The sequence below is a fragment of the Gavia stellata genome, unplaced genomic scaffold, assembly GCF_030936135.1.
Source record: "Gavia stellata isolate bGavSte3 unplaced genomic scaffold, bGavSte3.hap2 HAP2_SCAFFOLD_42, whole genome shotgun sequence".
NCBI classification, from domain to species: domain Eukaryota; kingdom Metazoa; phylum Chordata; class Aves; order Gaviiformes; family Gaviidae; genus Gavia; species Gavia stellata.
Window position 1 is genome coordinate 315,892 of NW_026776913.1, and position 20,824 is coordinate 336,715.

The 20,824-nt window shown below is 53.1% G+C and overlaps 2 protein-coding genes and 1 pseudogene across 2 annotated transcripts; 1 reads left to right on the forward strand and 2 right to left on the reverse strand.

The window, feature by feature from the left end:
* Positions 1-2,403: 2,403 nt before the first annotated feature.
* On the reverse strand, positions 2,404-3,254 carry LOC132321403 (olfactory receptor 5G29-like; annotated as a pseudogene).
* Positions 3,255-9,121: 5,867 nt separating this feature from the next.
* LOC132321404 (olfactory receptor 14C36-like) lies at positions 9,122-10,057 on the forward strand. Its single transcript, XM_059834901.1, has one exon. It carries the CDS (start codon positions 9,128-9,130, stop codon positions 10,055-10,057), a length of 930 nt encoding a protein of 309 aa, XP_059690884.1. The 5' UTR covers positions 9,122-9,127.
* An 8,318-nt stretch (positions 10,058-18,375) lies between these two features.
* Positions 18,376-19,311, reverse strand: LOC132321405 (olfactory receptor 14C36-like). The gene has a single exon (XM_059834903.1). The coding sequence runs from the start codon at positions 19,309-19,311 to the stop codon at positions 18,376-18,378; it is 936 nt and encodes a 311-aa protein (XP_059690886.1).
* Between the last annotated feature and the right edge of the window lie 1,513 nt (positions 19,312-20,824).

Genomic DNA, 20,824 nt, shown 5'->3' on the forward strand with positions numbered 1-20,824 from the left:
ATATTTCTCCTCTTTGAGCAGACTTTGTGCAAAACTGCTCCATATATGGAAACCCACTTCAATGCTGCATATTCATTTGGGCTAAAAAAAGATAATAAATATATCCTGAGCTAGTTTCTCAAAGACACATTTTCAAAGCGGCAAAGCAGATTCAATACGTAAATGCTGAGAGCCAAGTTACAAAGAGAGAGGGAAAAATAGGTGAATACTCACAAATTTGTCTACACTGACAAATTCTCTGTCAGTCAAGAGCAAGTCCCACAGCCTGGGGGACGTTTTCATGAATTGACCCTCTGGGAAGTTTTGTTTCTTGGGCCTCTTGGCTCGAGCCTGTGACATTGACATTTCCAGGAAGAGGAAGAGTTCCCGTTCAGGTATCAAACTTTTGCCCATCCTGCCTGGAGATCCAGGACAGTTGTGTCACACAACACCCAGTGTCATAGTGAAGACGGAGGCAGTGTGAATTGTCGTGGTTTGGACTCCAACGGAAACTCAACGCCTGAGCTGTCAGGACCACGTTGGCTGCAGTTCGACAGAAGTTCCCTGACACGGCTGTGCGTTCCGACCTAGTTGGCAGAGTTTTTCACAGCCCTCACTGAGAAGGGCAGGGTGTCAAGGAGCGGAGAACTCATTTCCATTTCCCAAATCCCAGGGCAGTTCCCAAACCATCCTTCCCTTGTCCCCTGGCACCCCATTGCTTGAGATGCTAATCTGCTGGGGCTTCTCTCAGGAAACCTTCAATAATCTTTCAGGTGCTTTTGTGATTTCCCTAAGAGTATCAGTATCTAAAGAAGAAGAAGAACCAAAGCAAAACCAAACCCCAACATTAATCTGCCTAAATATAAATATCTGCAGCATAGCAGTTTGCATCTCTGGTGGCCACTCTGGGCAACACCAGATAGATCAGTATTTGCAGTGTTGGCCATTATACCTCATCCTCAAGGACAAATCTACAGCAGTTCAGAGGAAAGGTGCCCTTGAAAAGTCATCTTTTGTGTCCCCCAGGAGGCACGAGTGCTGCTGATTCCCCACTCCATAGTGGGGTAGAGGCTGGATGCCCTTCTCAGGACAGACTCCTTGCCAGGAAGCCACAGGCATGGGGGGAGCTCACCTGGTTCTTACTGGCACTTCACTCGCATCCCTTTTGGTGTATCTCTTCCTTCTCTGTGTCTACTCTTTCCACACACAGGAATGACAGAAGAACAAACATTTCATAACAACTTGTCATAAAGTCCTTGTTAGAGACAAGAAGTCCCCCCATGAAATCTGGAGGGAGCCCAGAAGATTGCCTTAAGCACCAAGAAGAGCCAAGAAGCTCAAGGCCTCTTCTGAAGTGCAGCAAATTCTTGCAGCCAAGACCTGAGCCTGGAAGTGGGAAGGAATTTCTGTCTGTGGGTGGAGGAGGAACAAGTGTGTTGTGGGAGTATGTCAGGGCTGAAGGCCCTTGCGCAAATCAGAGATGATGGAGACATTCCCACCTTGTGCGCTTGCCTCAGCCTAGGAAATGGGGAGAGCCTGCTGCTGGGGGTGTCTGTGCTCAGTCATGCCCCATGAGCTGACCTTGCTCTCTTTTGCAAGGAAGAAGAAAACAGGAGGACTCGGTTTGCAGTATCTAAGTCAGACTGTGGGACACAAATAAGTAATTACATTGTTGGATGGGAGTCAGAATATGAGAAGGAAAGAAGGAGGAAGAAATGATCTCTGTGTTAAAAAATGGGGAAACTGAGAACCAACTTGTGCATCTTTCCTCTGCGCAAGGATGTACTATTTTTTTTTTCAGAGGGGCTGACCCTATCAGAGTAGCTTTCACAGTTGTCCTCTGCTAGGAAGCCCAGAGAACAAAGGGATGGGATTCCCCTAGTTGGATTTAGACATGTCCAGTGGAAGGGCTTGATCCAGCTGCCCACTTCTCCCTGCCAATAGGGAGATGCCGGGAGGAATCCCAGACATGCAGGAATGCCACGCCTCAGCCTGGCTGGGTGACAGAAGAGAAAACAGCATGCTTAGAGTCAGTTTCCTCCCACTCCTGGGCAGGTGTGGCATTTCAACAGCTCCCACTTGCAGGATCACAACTGGCTTTACTTTAAAGAAGGAAGAAAGCCAGGCAAGTTTTTTACACTCTTCAAGACCAGACCTATATTTCTTTAAGACACAAATTCCCTTCTCCCGCTTCTCATTCCACAACCAGGCCCAAGATTCTGCACTTCTAAAGATATACCTGGTACACAAAAGAGGCACTTACGAGTGGTCCCCACTTGATCAAAAGAGATCCACCACCTGTTTATTCCACAACCAGTCCCAAGATTCTGCACTTCTAAAGATACACCTGGTACACAAAAGAGGCACATAGGAGTGGTCCCCACTTGATCAAAAGAGATCCACCACCTGTTTATTCCTGGTGGATCACAACATGTATGAGCTCTCGATGCAGGCCACAGTTTTTCTGAGTGCATTTCCAAGAACCCCCTTGACCTCCCTGTTCCGCAGGCTGCAGAGGAGTGGATTGACCAGGGGCGTGAGGATGGTGTAGAAAAAGGAGAGGACTTTATGGAGCTGCCTCAGGGAGGCTGTCCTGGTGTCATATAGACAAGGACGAGGGTGCCATAGAAAACAGTCACCACGATGAGGTGAGAGGAGCAGGTGGAGAAGGCCTTCTGCCTCCCCATGGTGGTTGGGATCCTCAGGACTGCAGCTCTGGTGCAGATGTAGGATACCAGTGTGAGCCCAAATGGGAAGACTACACCCAGAAAGCAGACTCTGAAAGTAACCAGCCTAAGCACCGTGGTGTCACTGCAGGCAAGCTCTAGCAATGGGGCAAAACCACAGAAGAAGTGATCAATGGCGTTGGGAGCACAGAACTGTAACCTGGAAAAGAGCCCGGTGACTATGGTAGACATGAGCAATGCTGCTAGCCAAGACCCAGCCGCCAGCTGGAGACAGAGCTTCCAGTTCATGAGGCTTGCCTAGAGCAGGGCTTGACAGATGGCCAAGTAGCGATCCTAGGACATGGTGGCCAGCAGATAGCACTCGGTACCTGCAAAACAGCCAAAGAAAAAGAGCTGTGCCATGCACCCTTGAGTAGAAATGGTTCTGTCCCTGGCTAGGAAGCTGGCCAGCAGCCTGGGCAGGATAGTGAAGGTGTAGCAGATTTCCACATTGGAGAAATTCCCCAGGAAGACGGACATGGGAGTGTGAAGATGCCCAGCTGCCAGCACCAGCACAACAATGAGGATGTTAACAAACACCTTCACCATGTAGATCTCAAGGGAGAGGAGAAAGAGAGGCGCCTGAAGCTTGGGGACATTACTCAGTCCCAGCAGGAGGAGGAACTCCACTGGTCATGTCTGCTTGTCCCATTCCTCTTTCTCCATGCAGTGCTGTAGGACCTTCTTTTCCCCACTTGGCAGGACGGGAACCTGAGGAAGGGCATGCGCTTCTGTGTTTGTTGTACAAAGGAATCGGGAAGGAGTCACTGCCAGAGACAACATGGAGGTTTTCCCTCCTCTGACTGAATTCACACTTGGCTTAGGGGCTCCATTCCTCGTGAAAGGGCAGGAAGAGGTTCTTTGAGAGGGCCAAACTGCTCTTCTTGAAAGAACCTCCTCTCATGAGAGAGATGAGTTGCCGCACTGAGGTGCCTATTTCTGTGGAATGAAAGAGAATGTTCATTTGCTCACATTACATTATGACGCATTAAGTTATTCCCCATAGCACCCAGCACAGGCGTTCGCCAAGTCCTGCTTTCAAGCAACAGAAAGAGGGGCCCGACAGAAAAGCTCCATCATGCAAAAAAAGCCTTTAGGGCAATGCATCATGCCATAGACTTTTTCTTCACTCTGAGGAAGAATTTTCTCAAACTTTATACCTTTACAGCGAGTTGGAGATGGCCGAGGCAGTCACCTAGACAGCCCAGAGAGCTCCTGGAATGGAGGAGCCCTTTTACTCAGTCATTCACCCCACCTACACTGGGGTGCCTTGGTCCTGAAGGTGCTTCCATGGGGAGGGTGCCTCAGATTCACTGCTCGCTCTAAATCACATCCCATGTAGATGGCTGAAAGACAACTGTGAGAGAGCTGAGGGATTGAGATGGATCCCTAAGATACGAGCAAGATGGAGAAAGAGACAGCGAGAGATTAAGAGAGTTGAGAACATAAGGGACATGTCTTGGCACCCTGGCCCCATACACTCTGCCCCAACCTCTGCCTGTCCACTGAGGTGTGTGAGTGCCCATTAGCTTATGCCCCACAGCTCTGACTGCACTGACCACCACGCTGCCTGTATCTGGGTTCAGCAGTGTCAAGGACACACAGAGGGTATCTAAGGAAAGAGGAGCTGGAATGAGAAGACAGGCAGGACAGGACTGTACCCCGACACATGGTCTCACTTCATAGCTGCCACTGTGCAAAGAGCCACTGGCACAAAATGGCAACACTGTGACAGGGATTAGAGAAGAGGAGAGGTTTCCCTTCAATTTTGGAGAGACTTTAAGGAACCATTGTAACCCTCATGTCTTCAAAGGAGGGCCCTGCTGAGCAAGAGTCCCTCCCTTGAGCAAATGAGCACGCGTTGCCCAGTATGTGGCTCAGGGCACTTGGCATTACCTATGGGAAAACTAAGCTGCCAAGTCTATGCTAAGCACAGTTCTCCTGAAGACCACTGTAGGAGGAGATGATATCACCCTCTAGAGTCCTGATCTTCCCTGCTATCAAAAGAGGCCAGAGAATGAACTCATCGTTTTAGACATTAAAGTTATAAAAGTCTATGTCTGAACAAGCTAATTCCACTGAATGTGCTGGATTAGCTGAAGTATTGGCTCTGGGAGCATTGTGTCAAGGAGTGGACATTCATTTCACCATACGTGATCAGGAGACAGGTGCACTATTACTCTAAACTACATTCCTGACCAATATTCTAGATTCTGGACCAAATTAGAAGAGAGGTCATTCTCAACAGTTCAACTGGACTGAATTTCAGGCATGTTTTTGTTCTGACCAGGAGGTTAACAGAGATGTAAGTGCCACTTGGTCGAGAAAGCAAGCTGTTATTGTTCACTCCATTGTGTTCCACCTATTTTCTGTCATTTCCTAAAGACTAAGAGGTTCAGCAAAGATCTGCCACCAAAATAATCAGGAAACCAGATTTAGGAGGAAGGCGCAGTTGCATGAGAACTGGAGGAGGGTGAAGCTTGTTGAGAATTGGGTGTGCCATGGAGGGATGAAGTCCTCTGCTTGTTGCTCTCTGTCTTGGTTTGCACGCTTAGAAAATGCCACTGTGGTATTCACCAGGGTTTGTAAAGTGCTTGTAGGTCATTTGAAAGGCATTGCTATGCAGGGTCGTCTTATGATGACCTGTTGCAGAAGAGAGTTTGGTGTGATATTCGATTAAGGAGATCTTACACTGCTAAGAAAGAGAGGTCTCATTTCTGCAGATGCATCATAACCATGTGTTTGCCCTCCCCACCCCTCTCCCCTTTTAAAATCCACTTACAACACCTCTCCTCAGGTGGAAAAGTGGTTTCTGAAGGTTATCCCACTTCTTTTGAAACCTGCCTTGAGAGCATCTTTCATCAGCTGGTTCCTGAGGCTGAAAACAAAGGGACTCATCAAAGGAGTTGGCACTGTGTTGAGAAGGGCCACTGCCTTGTTTCAGGAAATGTGGTGACTTGAAGGCTGGACATACATGAAGATGCAGTCCAGAAGGGAGTAGAAGTAGCACTGAGTTAAGCAGCCTGGGCAGGACATGGCTTTGCTGGCCATGCACAAGTTTTATACAGCTTTGGGTATGATGGATATGGTGATGAAAACATCCAAACAGGAGAGGTTACGGGGGAAAAAGTACGCGGGACTGTGGAGGTCTCCTTCAGCAAGAACGAGGGGATGATCAGCAGGTTTGTCCCTAAGATCACCAGGTACGAAGCCAGGAGAGCGATTGCCATGAGGGGCTCCTGATGGTGGAGGGAGGGGAAGCCCAAGAGAAGGAACTCTGTGACAGTCGTATGGTTCAACATTTCTGCATCCGAGCTGCAGTGGTGGGGCGCGGGGGGAGAATAACCCCATGCATCAGGACAGGCTGGGACGTGAGCAGCTGAGGAGCAGGGCCTGGGCACTACGAGGGGTACCCTACAACCAGTAGCATATGGTCCCTATGAACAATGGCAGCTGCACGCGGGGCTGTGTTAGGAGGAGTGTGGGCCACCCAGACAACTTGAGTGATCATCCCCCTTGACTCAGCACTGGTGTGGCTCCACACACATGGGTGTGTCCCAGAGGGTGGCTCCCCAATTTGGAGAAGTCAGGAGGAACTAGAGACTGTCGAGTGCAGGTCTGCCAAGATGGGGTTCGGGACCGGGTGCACATGATCTGTGTGGGGCGGCTGAGGGACCTGGGCAGCATTGACCCAGTGACAGAGAGGCTCAGAGCAGTATAGGAGTAGCCTGAGACTGCTTGAAAGGTGGTTTCAGGGATGACGGAATCTTTTGTTTGTAGGGGGAAGCGGCATGAGGGAGAACTTATAGCACAAAGTGCAGCTGGAGAGGTCCAGACTGGACACGAGGAAAGAGAAATGTCAATCGAAGGCCAGTGCTGTGGTGTAAGAAGTCACCCAGAAGGAGACTGGATCAACCAAGGCTTTGTGTTGCAAGGGACAACGAGGAAGGATGGAGAGATATCAGTAAAGGAAGATGCTCAGGTGAGAGCCAGGTGGGGTAGCAGGGTGGATGTCTACAGCCTGCAGAGAGAGGTGCAGGTGTGGGAGACCACAGGACAGCCAATGGTGGAGATGAGAGAGGGATGGAGAAAGTCGGAAAAGCCCCCAACAGAGATCAGCTCTTTCCCTCCTCGGCTGTGGCTGTTGTCTCTGCCACTGACACCCATGAGGAAGCACCTTGTCCTTACAGCACTCGGGGCTCATTGCCTCCCCTTCCCCACCTGGGAGCCTGGGAGGTATCGTACCATAGTCCTGCCCTGGGCATTGCCCATCCCCACATCACATCCCCCAAGAAACAGGCCTGAGCAATGTGTGAGGGACCGGATCTCCCTTCCCAGGGACTGGGGGTCAGAGCTTGGCCCTTTGCCTTTAGGTAACACATCCAGGGTTACTCAGAATTTCTTCCGTCACATTGCCTTTGCCTACCTGTCATCACTGCCTGGAGTTTTCTGCTCTAAGCAGCCCCTGGGGAGGCTTTGTCAGCAATGTCCCTCCGTGGGACCCATTAACACTGCAAGAAACAGTGGAGATTGCATCAGACACTGACTTCTTGAGAGGTTTCTTCAACTCCCTCTCACTGTCTGACGTTTATGGACTGGGCACCAAACCCACCTGAGGGGTCATTAAAACACCTTGAGATGGTCCTCTGCTGCGAGGCTGTGCCGGGCTCCTGGGACAGAGGGAGCTCATGGCAAGCGGGCATCACTGCCGAGAGACAGCTCTGCCCAGGAGCAGCTCCTCTGCAGAGCGCAGCAGGGCTGAGGGCACTGCCTGCAGGCACCGAGGGGAGAGGATCAAGGCAGAGAGAGGCTAAAGGCAGTCTGGGGTGGGAGGACAGAGGCGAGCTCACTGGAGGAGAAATCTTCACAGCCCTTGACACGGTAAGTCTCTGGGTGTGGGGCAATTTAGGTGTAGTTCACAAGAAGATCTCCTAATGCTGGCACATCCCACAAACTCTGAGACCTTTCAGGGAGAACTGCCACAGGTGCTCCAGTGTAGAGAGGGAGGAGGTGCCCCAGAGCAGGGCTTCCCTGCTGCACCATGAGAGGGACAGGGCATGAGGGCTGCCTTCTGCCAGGGACGGCTGCAGGGTGTGAAGGTGGGTGTGCAGCCAGGGGTGCCCAGGGCTGTCCTTCCGAGCAGGGTCCCTGCACCCCCGGGGCTGGGTGCTGGGGCAGGGACTCTGCCGCCTGCCAGGGTCAGCACTCAGCCTGCCCGGGGAGCTCCCCACGGCGCTGTGGGGAGAAGCTGGGGGTGGAAGGAGAGACCAGTGCAATGGCAGGGTCCTTCTGCTGTTGAGAGGGTGCTGTGTGGGTCAGGGCTGCCCTCAGCTCCACATCACTGCAGGATCTTCCCAGGAGACTTTTCAGGAAGCACAGCAAGGCAGGGGCTGCCTGAAAGGGAAGGATCCTGGTCTTTCACTCTTCTCCTCTGGGTTGTCTGGGTGGGCAATGGCACATAGAAATTAATCTCTCATTTCTGGAGGAGGCACTGAAATTCCAAGTCTGTTCCTCTTAGAGGTGAATAAAGCGGGGAGTATTGGAAATCACCATGCCGTGGTCACAGACAGCATCAGTGTCACTTTTCCATCCTCGCCAGGGCTGGTCTGATGTTCCCCTCAGAGCCTGCACACCCAGAGATGCCCCTGGGCAGTGTCCTGCTGCAGGGAGGGCTCTGCAGGGCAGAGCTGAGCAGGCAGCGGGTGGGATGGGCTCTGTGAGCACTGCCAGGGAGGAGACACAGGGGACAGAGAACCAGCTCCTGGCAGGGACAGCTGCAGGCAGCAGAGACAGGGACGGGGTTGGGAGGACACTGCAAACGAGCACAGGGGGAGGGTGCGCTCAGGCAGCTCTCTTTCTGTGTTTCCCTGCAGATGTCTGCTGGGCACTGTCTGCGGGGCAATGAGCTGACTCTCTCTGTAGAACCTCCCATCGGAGGGACCCCCGAGTCCCGAGTAATTTGTGTGTGAAGGCATCTTCAAGGCAGCAAAATGAAAACACAGGGAAGATGGGAAAAGGACTGATAAACACTGCAGCTGTGTGAGAAAACACAGACAAAATTATTGAAAAGACATGCTAAGACTCTCTGCCGCAGCCCATGTTCTTCTGAGTCATGAGTGCAGATATTGAATTTTTCCATGAAAGCTGGATTACATCTGACAGGCCCTGTGAACATCGGAGGTGTCACAAGTCAGCTCCCATGTACCCACTGCAGCAGAGCAAAGCTGACTCCTCATCAGCAGAAGGGCAGAGCTCCTGCTCCTCACAGCACACTCAGCCAGCACAAACTAGAGAAAGGAAATGCATTCCAACTGGGGGGGATTGCTATGAAAAATGGAGTGGGTTTTCTCAGAGAAATCTGTCCTAACTTTTTTCCTGTCTTATCCTTCTTTGGACAGAGCCCCCAGACCAAGAGACAGAAAATGTCCAACAGCAGCTCCATCACCCAGTTCCTCCTCCTGGCATTTGCAGACACGCGGGAGCTGCAGCTCTTGCACTTCTGGCTCTTCCTGGGCATCTACCTGGCTGCCCTCCTGGGCAATGGCCTCATCATCACCGCCATAGCCTGCGACCACCACCTCCACAGCCCCATGTACTTCTTCCTCCTCAACCTCTCCCTCCTCGACCTCGGCTCCATCTCTACCACTCTCCCCAAAGCCATGGCCAGTTCCCTCTGGGACACCAGGGCCATCTCCTTTGCAGGATGTGCTGCTCAGCTCTTTCTTTTTGTCTTTTTCATTTCAGCAGAGTTTTATCTTCTGACCATCATGGCCTACGACCGCTACATTGCCATCTGCCAACCCCTGCACTACGGGACCCTCCTGGGCAGCAGAGCTTGTGTCCACATGGCAGCAGCTGCCTGGGGCAGTGGGTTGCTCAGTGCTGTGCTGCACACGTCCAATACATTTTCACTACCACTCTGCCAAGGCAATGCCTTGGACCAGTTCTTCTGTGAAATCCCACAGATCCTCAAGCTCTCCTGCTCAGACACCTACCTCAGGGAAGTTGGGCTTATTGTGGTTAGTTTCTGTTCAGTCTTCGGGTGTTTTGTTTTCATTGTGCTGTCCTATGTGCAGATCTTGAGGGCCGTGCTGAGGATCCCCTCTGAGCAGGGACGGCACAAAGCCTTTTCCACATGCCTCCCTCACCTGGCCGTGGTCTCCCTGTTTCTCAGCACTGGAGTGTTTGCCCACCTGAAGCCCCCCTCCATCTCCTCCCCATCCCTGGACCTGTTCATGGCCGTTCTGTACTCAGTGGTACCTCCAGCAGTGAACCCCCTCATCTACAGCATGAGGAACCAGGAGCTCAAGGATGCCATGACGAAATGGTTTTCAACATTTTTCAACAGCTGAGACCTGCCCTCTCTCTTCACACATGATTCCCATTTCATCCCGTAGTGTGTTAGAGTTTTGTTTATTCACTCTTTTGCTGGTTTTGTTGTTGTTATTTCTCCCTTTCAATTTCCTACATGACTATTTGGATTTGTCCCACTGCATCTGAGGCAGGAACGTGCTCTCTCTCACCTGGAAACCATAGAAAGGTATGGTTAACACTGGCTCAGAAGCTGACTCTCTTACAGTATCTCTATAATAAAATGGGATCTCCCCTGCACGCTGCCTGCATGGTTGGCTCGTCTTCTGAAGCTGATGTTAAAAAGAACAAGACTCAAAATGGCCCATTGATCCATGGATTTGGGAGCAAAAAGCTCCTCGTCACTTCATGACTTTTTAAAGACCAAGGGATGGATTTCGAACTGATCTCTGAGTGTGTCTAGTGACAGTGGGGATGGTGAGTGTCACTGAGGGACATACCCAGGGCTGTACCACATATGGCATGGCAGACAGCCATCGGTCAGCAAGAGAATCTGGGAGCACAGGGTATTTCCAAGGGCAGCGTATGCCTTGGGTGGGAGATGAATAGAGACCCACAAAGCCCGAGATCACCCAAGGAGGAATCACCCAAAGGTAAGGTAGAAAATGCAAGTATCCACAGGCCAGTGAGGACTCTGTAATCACAGGGGAGGCAGTGGGGAACCAGCAGGCATGAGGAAAGGAGGCTGGAGAGCAATCCATGTCACCCTTTGGGAAGTATCACCAGGTGCATCTAGAGGCACAACAGGACTCACCTAATGCCCTTGGAAATGCTCCAGAGTCCCTCCAAGTCCCTTCCACCTCCACAGACCCCAGGTGGGAGCAATGAGCAGCAGCCATCCCTGTCTGGCTGGATCTGCTTCCAACCCTGAGCAGCAAAGCCAGGGTAGGGTCACCCTTTTGCCTTGAACAGCACAGCCCGCTCCCTCTGCAGAGCAGCACCACCAGCTCGGAGCCCCGTGGGGAGCACGGGGATGGCTGGGTAGGTGAGAAGTGGGATGGGGACTGATGAGATAGGAGCTGACATGGCCTGGGAACTCCTTTGAGAGAAAAATGCAAGGGTTTAACTAAACCAGGACAATGTGTGGGTATACTAACACATACTCATGGTGCAGAGGCAGATGTCCTTGCTGTCCTGGTGCTCCACAGGCTCCCAGCCACTGGGCAGTGGCTGAAGAGGACTGGATTCCTCCATTCCCCATCCCTTAATGCCATTGTTCCTCCTGTTGGTGAAACGGGAGGCTGGGACCCTGTCTCTGAGCTTGCACTGAAGGAAGACTGCCCCAGGAGGCATGTCAGTTTGCTGCTGTCCCTCAGTCCTTGTTCCCAGCACAAGTCCTTGAGACAGGCTCCCCCACCCCAATGTCACCCCCAGACAAGGCTTCTCAGCCAGAGTCCAGCTGGAGGACTGGGATCCAGCTGTGACCGCAGGGAGGATGAGACCTCTTCTAGGTCCTCTGAAGGGCTGGGGGCTTCTGGGAGCCCCACTGGGGGAGGGAGCATGCAGAGGAAATCCTGGGGCCCTGTCGAGCAGTCCATGCACATGTGAGGCCATCAGGCAGGGTCCCTGACTCCAGAGACCCAGCCCCACTTGTTGGTGCATGAACAGACAGAAGAACCTGGCCCGGGAGAGTTGGGCAAGCCCCAGCCCCTCACACCAGCCATTTCCAGCCCTGGCCATTCACCACGACCCCAGCGAGGGCTGATCCTTGAAATGAGACCAGCTCCTACCTCCTGCTGGACTCAGTGCCTGTACTGGGGGAGCGGCCTCTAAGCAGACCCAGACCCTGGCAGACACTGGACAAGGGCTCTCTGCGAAGCCCCATATGGGACGTGGCCAGAGCAGGTCATGGCTTGGAGCTGGGGCTGCCAAAGCAGGAGGGATGCAGGAGAATGGGGCACTGAGTGCTGTGTGGAGATTGTGCCGCAGGATGTTTCCCCGCCCCTGCCTTCACGGCGGCCTTATGGGGCTGTGCCAGGGCAGGGCTGGGAGTGCACACAGGAGCCATGATGCTCCAGGAACCTCCCACCCTCTTGTGACCCCAGAATTACCCCCAAGCCCCAGCCAGGCAGGGCTCCCTGACTGTTCACTGTCTCAACTGCAGGGATGAAAGACGTACTCTGGGGTGGGAGGTGCAGGGTGGGCAGTGCCAGCCCCAGCTCTCCCAGGAGCCCCTCTGCAGTCAGAGCAGCTCCACCTGTTTGGGAAGGGACTCGCTGCTGCTCGCGGGACTGGGGACTCTCTAGGGTTCTATACAGACCAGCGCCAACCAACTGCGCCCCCTCCTCTGCCACCATCCTCTCTCAGAAGCACTGCTGGGTGCACGACTCTTGCCCAGGTGTGCAGACAAGCTACCTGAGGTCTCCTCTTCTCACCCCATGGCCCCTGGCTCTGCCCCAGTTGCAGCCCATGGGCACTGTCATAGCCCCTCTGCGCTGGGTGTAGGGTGTCTCCTCGTGCCCTGCTCTGAGCCCGTGCAGGGACACGCAGTGTGGGTCTCTGCTTGGAGCTGGCCACCACAGCCTGCTTGCAAGGTCTCAGGGCATGGTGCTGAATCTGCACTGGAGAGGAGGTTGTGATTGTCCTTTCTCAGAGTAGGTGTGAGGATCTTGCTGGGGCCAGAAAAGCATGAAGCAGAATCAGGAAAAGAAATAGTTGGAGGAGAAAAAAAAAAACAACCCCAAAAGCCGACGATACTGGTGGATCAGCAGTGGGCCAGGGCCCCAGAGATTTTACAAACTCAACCAGAGAAAATACTGACCAACCTAATGTAACTGCAATGTCATCCCTGCTAAGAGCAGATCATGGTGCTAGAGACGTCCAGAGGTGCCTTCTGACCCAAGTCCTCACTGAGAAAGCGTCTGGACACTGGAGCTGCTGGCAGGAGACACGGTTGTGAGTTGAAGCATTGCTGATAGTTGTAACCCTTGGTCAAGCCTGTGCATAGGGTCACAAATTGAAGGTCATCCTCAAAGGAGTTACTGCTCCATGGGCATCAGGAGTCAAACCAATACAGGGCAAGCACAGAGAAGTCAGAAACACAGCCAGCTGTCACAGAATTACCGAATCACAGCGTGGCTGAGGTTGAAAGGCACCTCTGGAGATCCTCTAGTCCACCTCCCCTGGTCAAGTGGGGTCAGCTAGAGCAGGCTGCCCAGAGTCATGCAAGGTTTTCAGTACCTCCACGGATGGAGACTCCACAACTTCTCTGGGCAGCCTGCTCCAGTGGTCAACCACCCGCACCATATTAAAGTGCTTTCTTCAGTTTTGGTGGAATTTCCCTTGTTTCACATTGTGCCATTGTTTCTTGCCCTATCACTGGGCACCACTGACTCAGCCTTTTCCATGTCCCATGCAACCAGGACCCCTGCCCTATTCAGCAGTGGCCCCATGGTTTCCCTTGCCTTATTTTTGCTGTTGATGTACTTGTAGAATCCTTTTTTGTTGCCCTTAACAGCCCTTCCCAGATTCAAGGGCCAGCAGGCTCTGGCTTTCCTAACCACATGTCCCATTGCTTGGTGAGTTGTCATTGCTGCCCTCCACAGAATCACAGAATCACAGAATCACAGAATGAGAGGAGTTGGCAGGGACATCTGGAGTTCATCTAGTCCAACCCCCCCAACCAGAGGAGGTTCACCTACAGCAGGTTGCACAGGAATGCTTCCATGTGAGTTTTGAATATCTCCAGAGAAGGAGACTCCAAAACCTCTCTGGGCAGATTGTTCCAGTGCTCTGACACCCTCAAAGGAAAGAAGTTCCTCTTCATGTTAAGATGGAACTTCCTATGACCACGTTTGTGCCCATTACCTCTTGTCCTGTCACTGGGCACCACTGAAAAAAGACTGGCCCCATCCTCCTGGCACCCACCCCTTAACTATTTCTAAGCATTGATAAGATCCCCCCTCAGTCTTCTCTTCTCCAAACTATAATAACCCAAGTCCCTCAGCCTTTCCTCCTAAGAAAGATGTTCCACTCCCCTAATCATCTTCGTAGCCCTTTGCTGTCCTCTCTCCAGCAGCTCCCTGTCCTTCTTGAACCGGGGAGCCCAGAACTGGACACAGTTCTCCAGATGCAGCCTCAGCAGGGCAGAGTAGAGGGGGAGGATAACCTCCCTCGTCCTGCTAGCCACACTCTTCCGGATGCAGCCCAGAATGCCATTGGCCTTCTTGGCTACAAGGGCACATTGGTGGCTCGTGGTCATCCTGTTGTCCCCCAGGACTCCCAGGTCCCTTTCCACAGAGCTGCTCTCCAGCAGCTCAGCCCCTAACCTGTGCTGATGCAGGGGGTTATTCTGTCCCCGGTGCAATACCCTACACTTGCCTTTGCTGAATTTCATCAGGTTCCTCTCTGCCCAACTCTCCAGCCTGTCCAGGTCACGCTGAATGGCAGTGCAGCCTTCCGCCGTATCCACCACTCCTCCCAGTTTTGTGTCATCAGCAAACTTGCTGAGGGCACACTCTATCCCTTCATCCAGGTCATTGCTGAATATATTGAACAGGACTGGACCCAGTACTGACCCCTGAGGAACGCCACTTGTGACAGACCTCCAACTAGACTCTGGGCCACTAATCACAACCCTCAGAGCTCTATCTATCAGCCAGTTCCAAATCCACCCCACTGTCCATTCCATCACACTTCCTACGCTTGCCTCTGAGGATGATGTGGGAGACGGTGTCGAAAGCCTTGCTGAAGCCAAGGCAGACAACATCCACTGCCCTCCCCGCATCTATCCATCCAGACATGTCATCGTAGGAGGCTATCAGATTGGTCAGACATGACTTTGCTTGGTGAATCCATGTTGACTACTTCTGATAACCTTCTTTTCCTCCATGTGCTTTGAGGTGATGCCCAGAATGAGCAGCATGGAGAATAAACAGGAAGAATTGGAGATCTGTGTGCGGTCGCAGGGCCATGATCTCATTGCAATGACTGAGACATGGTGGGATAGCTCACATGACTGGAATGTTGTCATGGATGGCTGTGTTCTTTTTAGGAAAGATAGGCCAGCAAGGGGAGGTGGTGGAGTTGCTCTTTATGTGGAGAGAGCAACTGGAATGTATCGAGCTCTCCCTGGGGGCAGATGAAGAGCGAGTTGAGAGCTTGTGGGTAAGGATTAAGGGGCAGGCTGACATGAGAGATGCTGTTGTGGGTGTTGATTACAGGCCACCTGATCAGGGTGGGGAAAATGAGGAGGCCTTCTACAGAGAGCTGAGAGTCATCTCACCATCACAGGTCTCAGTTCTCCTGGGGGATTTCACTCACCCTGATACCTGCTGGGAAGGCTTCACAGCCAGGCATTTACAGTCCGGGAGGTTCCCCCAGTGTATTGATGATAACTGGTGGAGGAGACAACAAGGAGAGGTGTTCTACTGGACCTAGTACTGACAAACAAAGAGTGACTGGTGAGGGACATGAAGGTTGGGGGCACCCTCGGCTGTACTGGGCCAAAGCTTCTAGTTCCTCTTGTTTATTCTGCATGCTGCACGCATTAGTATAAACACACTTCAGATGTGCTCCATTGTACTCAGCACATCGTGGAGCAGACTGAAGGACCTCGCTAGCACAGCGTCCCTCCAACATTGGTGTGCCACCCCCAGGTTTGTCTCTAGTGAGCCTGGTTTTATCCCTTTCCCCCTTCAAATCCAATTTAAAGCTCTTTCAAGGAGCCCTGCTAGCTCCTCTGCAAAGATTCTTTTCCTCTTCTGGGACAGGTGTACCCCATCTGTTGACAGCAGGCCTGGTGTTGTGTAGATCGACTCATGATCAAAAATCCCCAAATTCTGCTGGTGACACCAGGCTCAGAGCCAGGTATTGATCCGCTGGCTCTTCCTGTTTCTTTCTTCATCATTTCCTGCAACTGGAAGGACAGAGGAGAGCACTACTTGTGCTCCTGATCCCTTAACCAGTCATCCCAAGGCCCTGATTTCTCTCTTGATTGCCCTTGGGCTTCTTACTGCAACTTACTGGAACAGGCTGCCCAGGGAGGTGGTGGAGTCACCAGCACTGGAGGGGTTCAAGGAACCTGTGGACGTGGCACTGCGGGACATGGTTTAGTGGGCATGGTGGTGTTGGGGTGGTGGTTGGACCTGGTGATCTTACAGGTCTTTTCCAACCTTAATGATTCTGTGATTCTGTGATTCATCGCTGCTGACATGAAAAAGCAAGAATGGATAATAATGTGAGGGCTGTACCAGGGTAGGAATTTTTCTCATCATATCTTTAACGCAGACCCTAGGGAGGCAGCAGACTTCCCAAAGAAGTGGGTCCAGTCTGCCTGTTGGGCCTTCTGTTCCCCTCAGGAGAGAGTCTCCTATGACAGTGGCCCATCTTTTTCTCTTTATGGAAGGGGGTTTGACGCACAGAGTAGTCTGATTTAACCTTGGGGACACCTCCAACCTAGATGAACCATCGTCCTCATCATTGTTGGGTTCCACTTGCAGATTCTCGCACCTGTTGTGCAAGGACACCTGGGAAGGTGGGGTAGTGATGGAGGAGATGCGTCTGTTGTGCCAGGCAGGAACCTGTTGCCGTTTCCCCCTATGCCTTGAGTGACCGCGTTCAGCCAGGTGGAGAGAGGATAGGGAATCCTCCATATGATGTGTCCGGTCTGCCTGACAGGCTTGTTCCAGGAAAGGTAGGGTGTGTTTCCAGCATGTTCCCAGTGGAGCTCTGTCTGCAAAGACTCGACACTCACAGTGGATGCAGAGTTTAGAGAGGCCATGGCGTTCTGCTGGGTAGATACCATATCTCCCTGGTCAAGCCGGCTGAGTTACAGCACCCTTCCTGCACACCCTTCCACGTGAACTGCCCCGCAAACTGCCGTGCCACGCCCTTTCTGATGCACCACACCCCATTTGTCCGCCCTGCTCGTGGCACTCCCTAGGGTTTTCTTTTATACATGTGGGGGCTTGGCCACCTTTGCTCCTGGCCCTACCCAGGTCTCGTTGGCCGCTGTCACGTTAGCTGCTGGCTTCTGATGGGTCTCTCCACTCCCCTGAGGTGTCCCTGGTTCAGGAAAGCCCCTGTACACTCTATACCCTGTACAGTGCTAGAGTGCTCCTCTGCAGCTCATGCCTGCATCAGAGCTGCTCGCCTCAGCAACTACCACAACCCATCTCCAAGGACAGCCTGGTCAGGATGTCCTGGGAGCATGCAGACGGGCCATGGTGGCCAGCTACAAGCAAAGACATGCACTGCGGGTTCCTGCATTGGCTCAGAGCAGGGCACGAGGAGACACCCTACACCCAGCACAGAGGCCCTGTGGCAGTGCCCGTCGGCTGACACCGAGCTGGGGACTGTGGGACAAGAAGACGAGACCTTCACAGCTGAGTCATCACCACATGGCCCCACGTGGCCCCACAGTGCAGGCGCTGCATGGACCAGAGGGCATCAAAGGACAGGGAAACACTCCCCCGACACAGTCCACACAGCAGCCCTCTGTGCCTGCTCCCCCAGCAGCCCCCTATGTGCAGCCCCCCACCACTGCCTGCCCCTGCACAACCTCCGTCGTGTCCCATGGGACCACCAGCAGACAGCCCTGCTGTGGGATCCGGGGGTCTGGCCCAGGTGAGAGGCTGGGCAGAGCTGGCCATGCCCCAGTACCCTGAGCCCAGCAGGAGGACGGAGCTGGCCACGCAAGAAAGGCCCCTCCCCAGGGCTGGGGTCTATGGGCAGACATGGAAAAGTGCCCCGCTCTGCTCCCTGCCAGCCCTGCTCCCCAGCACCTCTGAGGGGGTTTCACCTTCTGAGTCTCCATTCACAGCCCACCCCCGGGCACATGGAGAGTGCCTGTCCTCTCCTGAGCCCTCCACATTCCTTTCCAGAGGCACTGACATCTGCTATCAGCCCTGTAATACCTCTGGCAGCCGGAGGAAGGGGACTGGGAGCTCACGCACCATCTCCACTGCCTCTGGACACCAGGAAGGTGGTTTTCAGACAAGTTCTTAGTGTCCCAGGTGTGATTCGAACAAATGGTCACAAACACAGTGAGAACAGAAGGAGAAAACTTCCAAAGGTCCAATTCCTTTGGACTGTTGTTGGCTTGAGCTTTACAAGGAAAGCTCAGCCGTCAGGCACTGCACTCAGGAGACTGCCTTTTATTTCAGAGATGCTATTACAGAGGCCAGACGTGACACAGTGTTCAACACATTGGTGAAAGGGTCAGACACAACAGGAACAAGCCTCAAGAGCAGTGGTATGAACCCCAGCAATTACTGCCAGGTAGGATTATCATAGGGGAAAAAAGCACAATCCTGGGCTAAGAGAATCCCTGGGCACTCCGTAGAGAAGGGGAGGCAGGTTATTGTTGATGGAGAAATGTCCATTGCATCAGTTTCCTTAGGGCCTCCTTCAGCTCCTGGTTCCTCATGCTGTAGATGAGGGGGTTCACTGCCGGAGGCATCACCGAGTACAGAACCGCCATCACAAGGTCCAGGGATGGGGAGGAGATGGAGGGGGGCTTCAGGTAGGCAAATACTGCAGTGCTGAAAAACAGGGAGACCACGGCCAGGTGAGGGAGGCACGTGGAAAAGGCTTTGTGCCGTCCCTGCTCAGAGGGGATCCTCAGCACAGCCCTCAAGATCTGCACATAGGACAGCACAATGAAAACAAAACACCCAAAACCAAAAAAAGCGCTAACCACAAGAAGCCCAACTTCCCTGAGGTAGGTGTCTGAGCAGGAGAGCTTGAGGTTCTGGGGAACTTCACAGAAGAACTGATTTACAGCATTGCCTTGGCAGAGTGGTAGTGAAAATGTATTGGCTGTGTGCAGCACAGCATTGAGCAACCCACTGCCCCAGGCAGCTGCTGCCATGTGGACACAAGCTCTGCTGCCCAGGAGGGTCCCGTAGTGCAGGGGTTGGCAGATGGCAATGTAGCGGTCATAGGCCATGATGGTGAGAAGACAATACTCCCCTACAATAAAGAACAGAAAGAAAAAGACCTGGGCAGCACATCCTGAGTAGGAGATGGCCCTGGTGTCCCAGAGGGAATTGGCCATGGCTTTGGGAACAGTGGTGGAGATGGAGCCCAGGTCGAGGAGGGAGAGGTTGAGGAGGAAGAAGTACATGGGGCTGTGGAGGTGGTGGTCACAGACTATGGCGGTGATGATGAGGCCATTGCCCAGGAGGGCAGCCAGGTAGATGCCCAGGAAGAGGCAGAAGTGCAAGAGCTGCAGCTCCCGCGTGTCTGCGAATGCCAGGAGGAGGAACTGGGTGATGGAGCTGCTGTTGGACATTTTCTGTCTCTTGGTCTGGGGGCTCTGTCCAAAAAAGGAAAAAACAGGAAAAATTAGGACAGATTTCTCTGAGAAAACCCACTCCATTTTTCATAGCACCCCCCCCCCAGTTGGAATGCATTTCCATTCTCCAGTTCGTGCTGGCTGAGTGTGCTGTGAGGAGCAGGAGCTCTGCCCTTCTGCTGCTGAGGAGTCAGCTTTGCTCTGCTGCAGTGGGTACATGGGAACTGGTTTGTGACAGCTCCAATGTTCACAGGGCATGTCAGATGTAATCCATCTTTCATGGAAAAGTTCAATATCTGCACTCATGACTCATGGGAGAACGTGGGCTGTGGCAGAGAGGCTTAACATGACTTTCTTACAATTTTGTCTATGTTTTTTCACAGAGCTGCAGTGTCCATCAGCCCTTTTCCCATCTGCCCTGTGTTTTCATTTTGCTGCCTTGAAGATGACTTCACACACAAATTAATCTTTTAAAAAAAAAACCCTAAACCTGGACTCTGATGAGACCAGAGGAGCTCTCTTTCAAAGGACAGCTCTGCAAACTCTTCTCCAGCCCAGCCCAGAGGTGGAGGTGTGATGGAGAGGGCAGGACACGACCCCTCCCAGAGAGAAGCAACTGACTCTGCGAGGAGAGTGCCGACCCCCAAGGAAAGGCTCCGCACTCCCGAGGATCCCACAGCAGAGCTGCGCCTTTCTGGGGGGCAGCTTGCAAGCCCTGCAGGACAGGCAAAGCAGAGACTCAGGGGTCCCTCCGATGGGAGGTTCTACAGAGAGAGTCAGCTCATTGCCCCGCAGACAGTGCCCAGCAGACATCTGCAGGGAAACACAGAAAGAGAGCTGCCTGAGCGCACCCTCCCCCTGTGCTTGTTTGCAGTGTCCTCCCAACCCCGTCCCTGTCTCTGCTGCCTGCAGCTGTCCCTGCCAGGAGCTGGTTCTCTGTCCCCTGTGTCTCCTCCCTGGCAGTGCTCACAGAGCCCATCCCACCCGCTGCCTGCTCAGCTCTGCCCTGCAGAGCCCTCCCTGCAGCAGGACACTGCCCAGGGGCATCTCTGGGTGTGCAGGCTCTGAGGGGAACATCAGACCAGCCCTGGCGAGGCTGGAAAAGTGACACTGATGCTGTCTGTGACCACGGCATGGTGATTTCCAATACTCCCCGCTTTATTCACCTCTAAGAGGAACAGACTTGGAATTTCAGTGCCTCCTCCGGAAATGCGAGATTAATTTCTATGTGCCATTGCCCACCCAGACAACCCAGAGGAGAAGAGTGAAAGACCAGGATCCTTCCCTTTCAGGCAGCCCCTGCCTTGCTGTGCTTCCTGAAAAGTCTCCTGGGAAGATCCTGCAGTGATGTGGAGCTGTGAGCAGCCCTGACCCACACAGCACCCTCTCAACAGCAGAAGGACCCTGCCCTTGCACTGGTCTCTCCTTCCACCCCCAGCTTCTCCCCACAGCGCCGTGGGGAGCTCCCCGGGCAGGCTGAGTGCTGACCCTGGCAGGCGGCAGAGTCCCT

Excerpts from the sequence above, each read along its gene's own strand:
- LOC132321404 (XM_059834901.1), top strand. The coding sequence starts at position 9,128 with ATGTCCAACAGCAGCTCCATCACCCAGTTCCTCCTCCTGGCATTTGCA.
- LOC132321405 (XM_059834903.1), bottom strand. The coding sequence starts at position 19,311 with ATGTCCAACAGCAGCTCCATCACCCAGTTCCTCCTCCTGGCATTCGCA.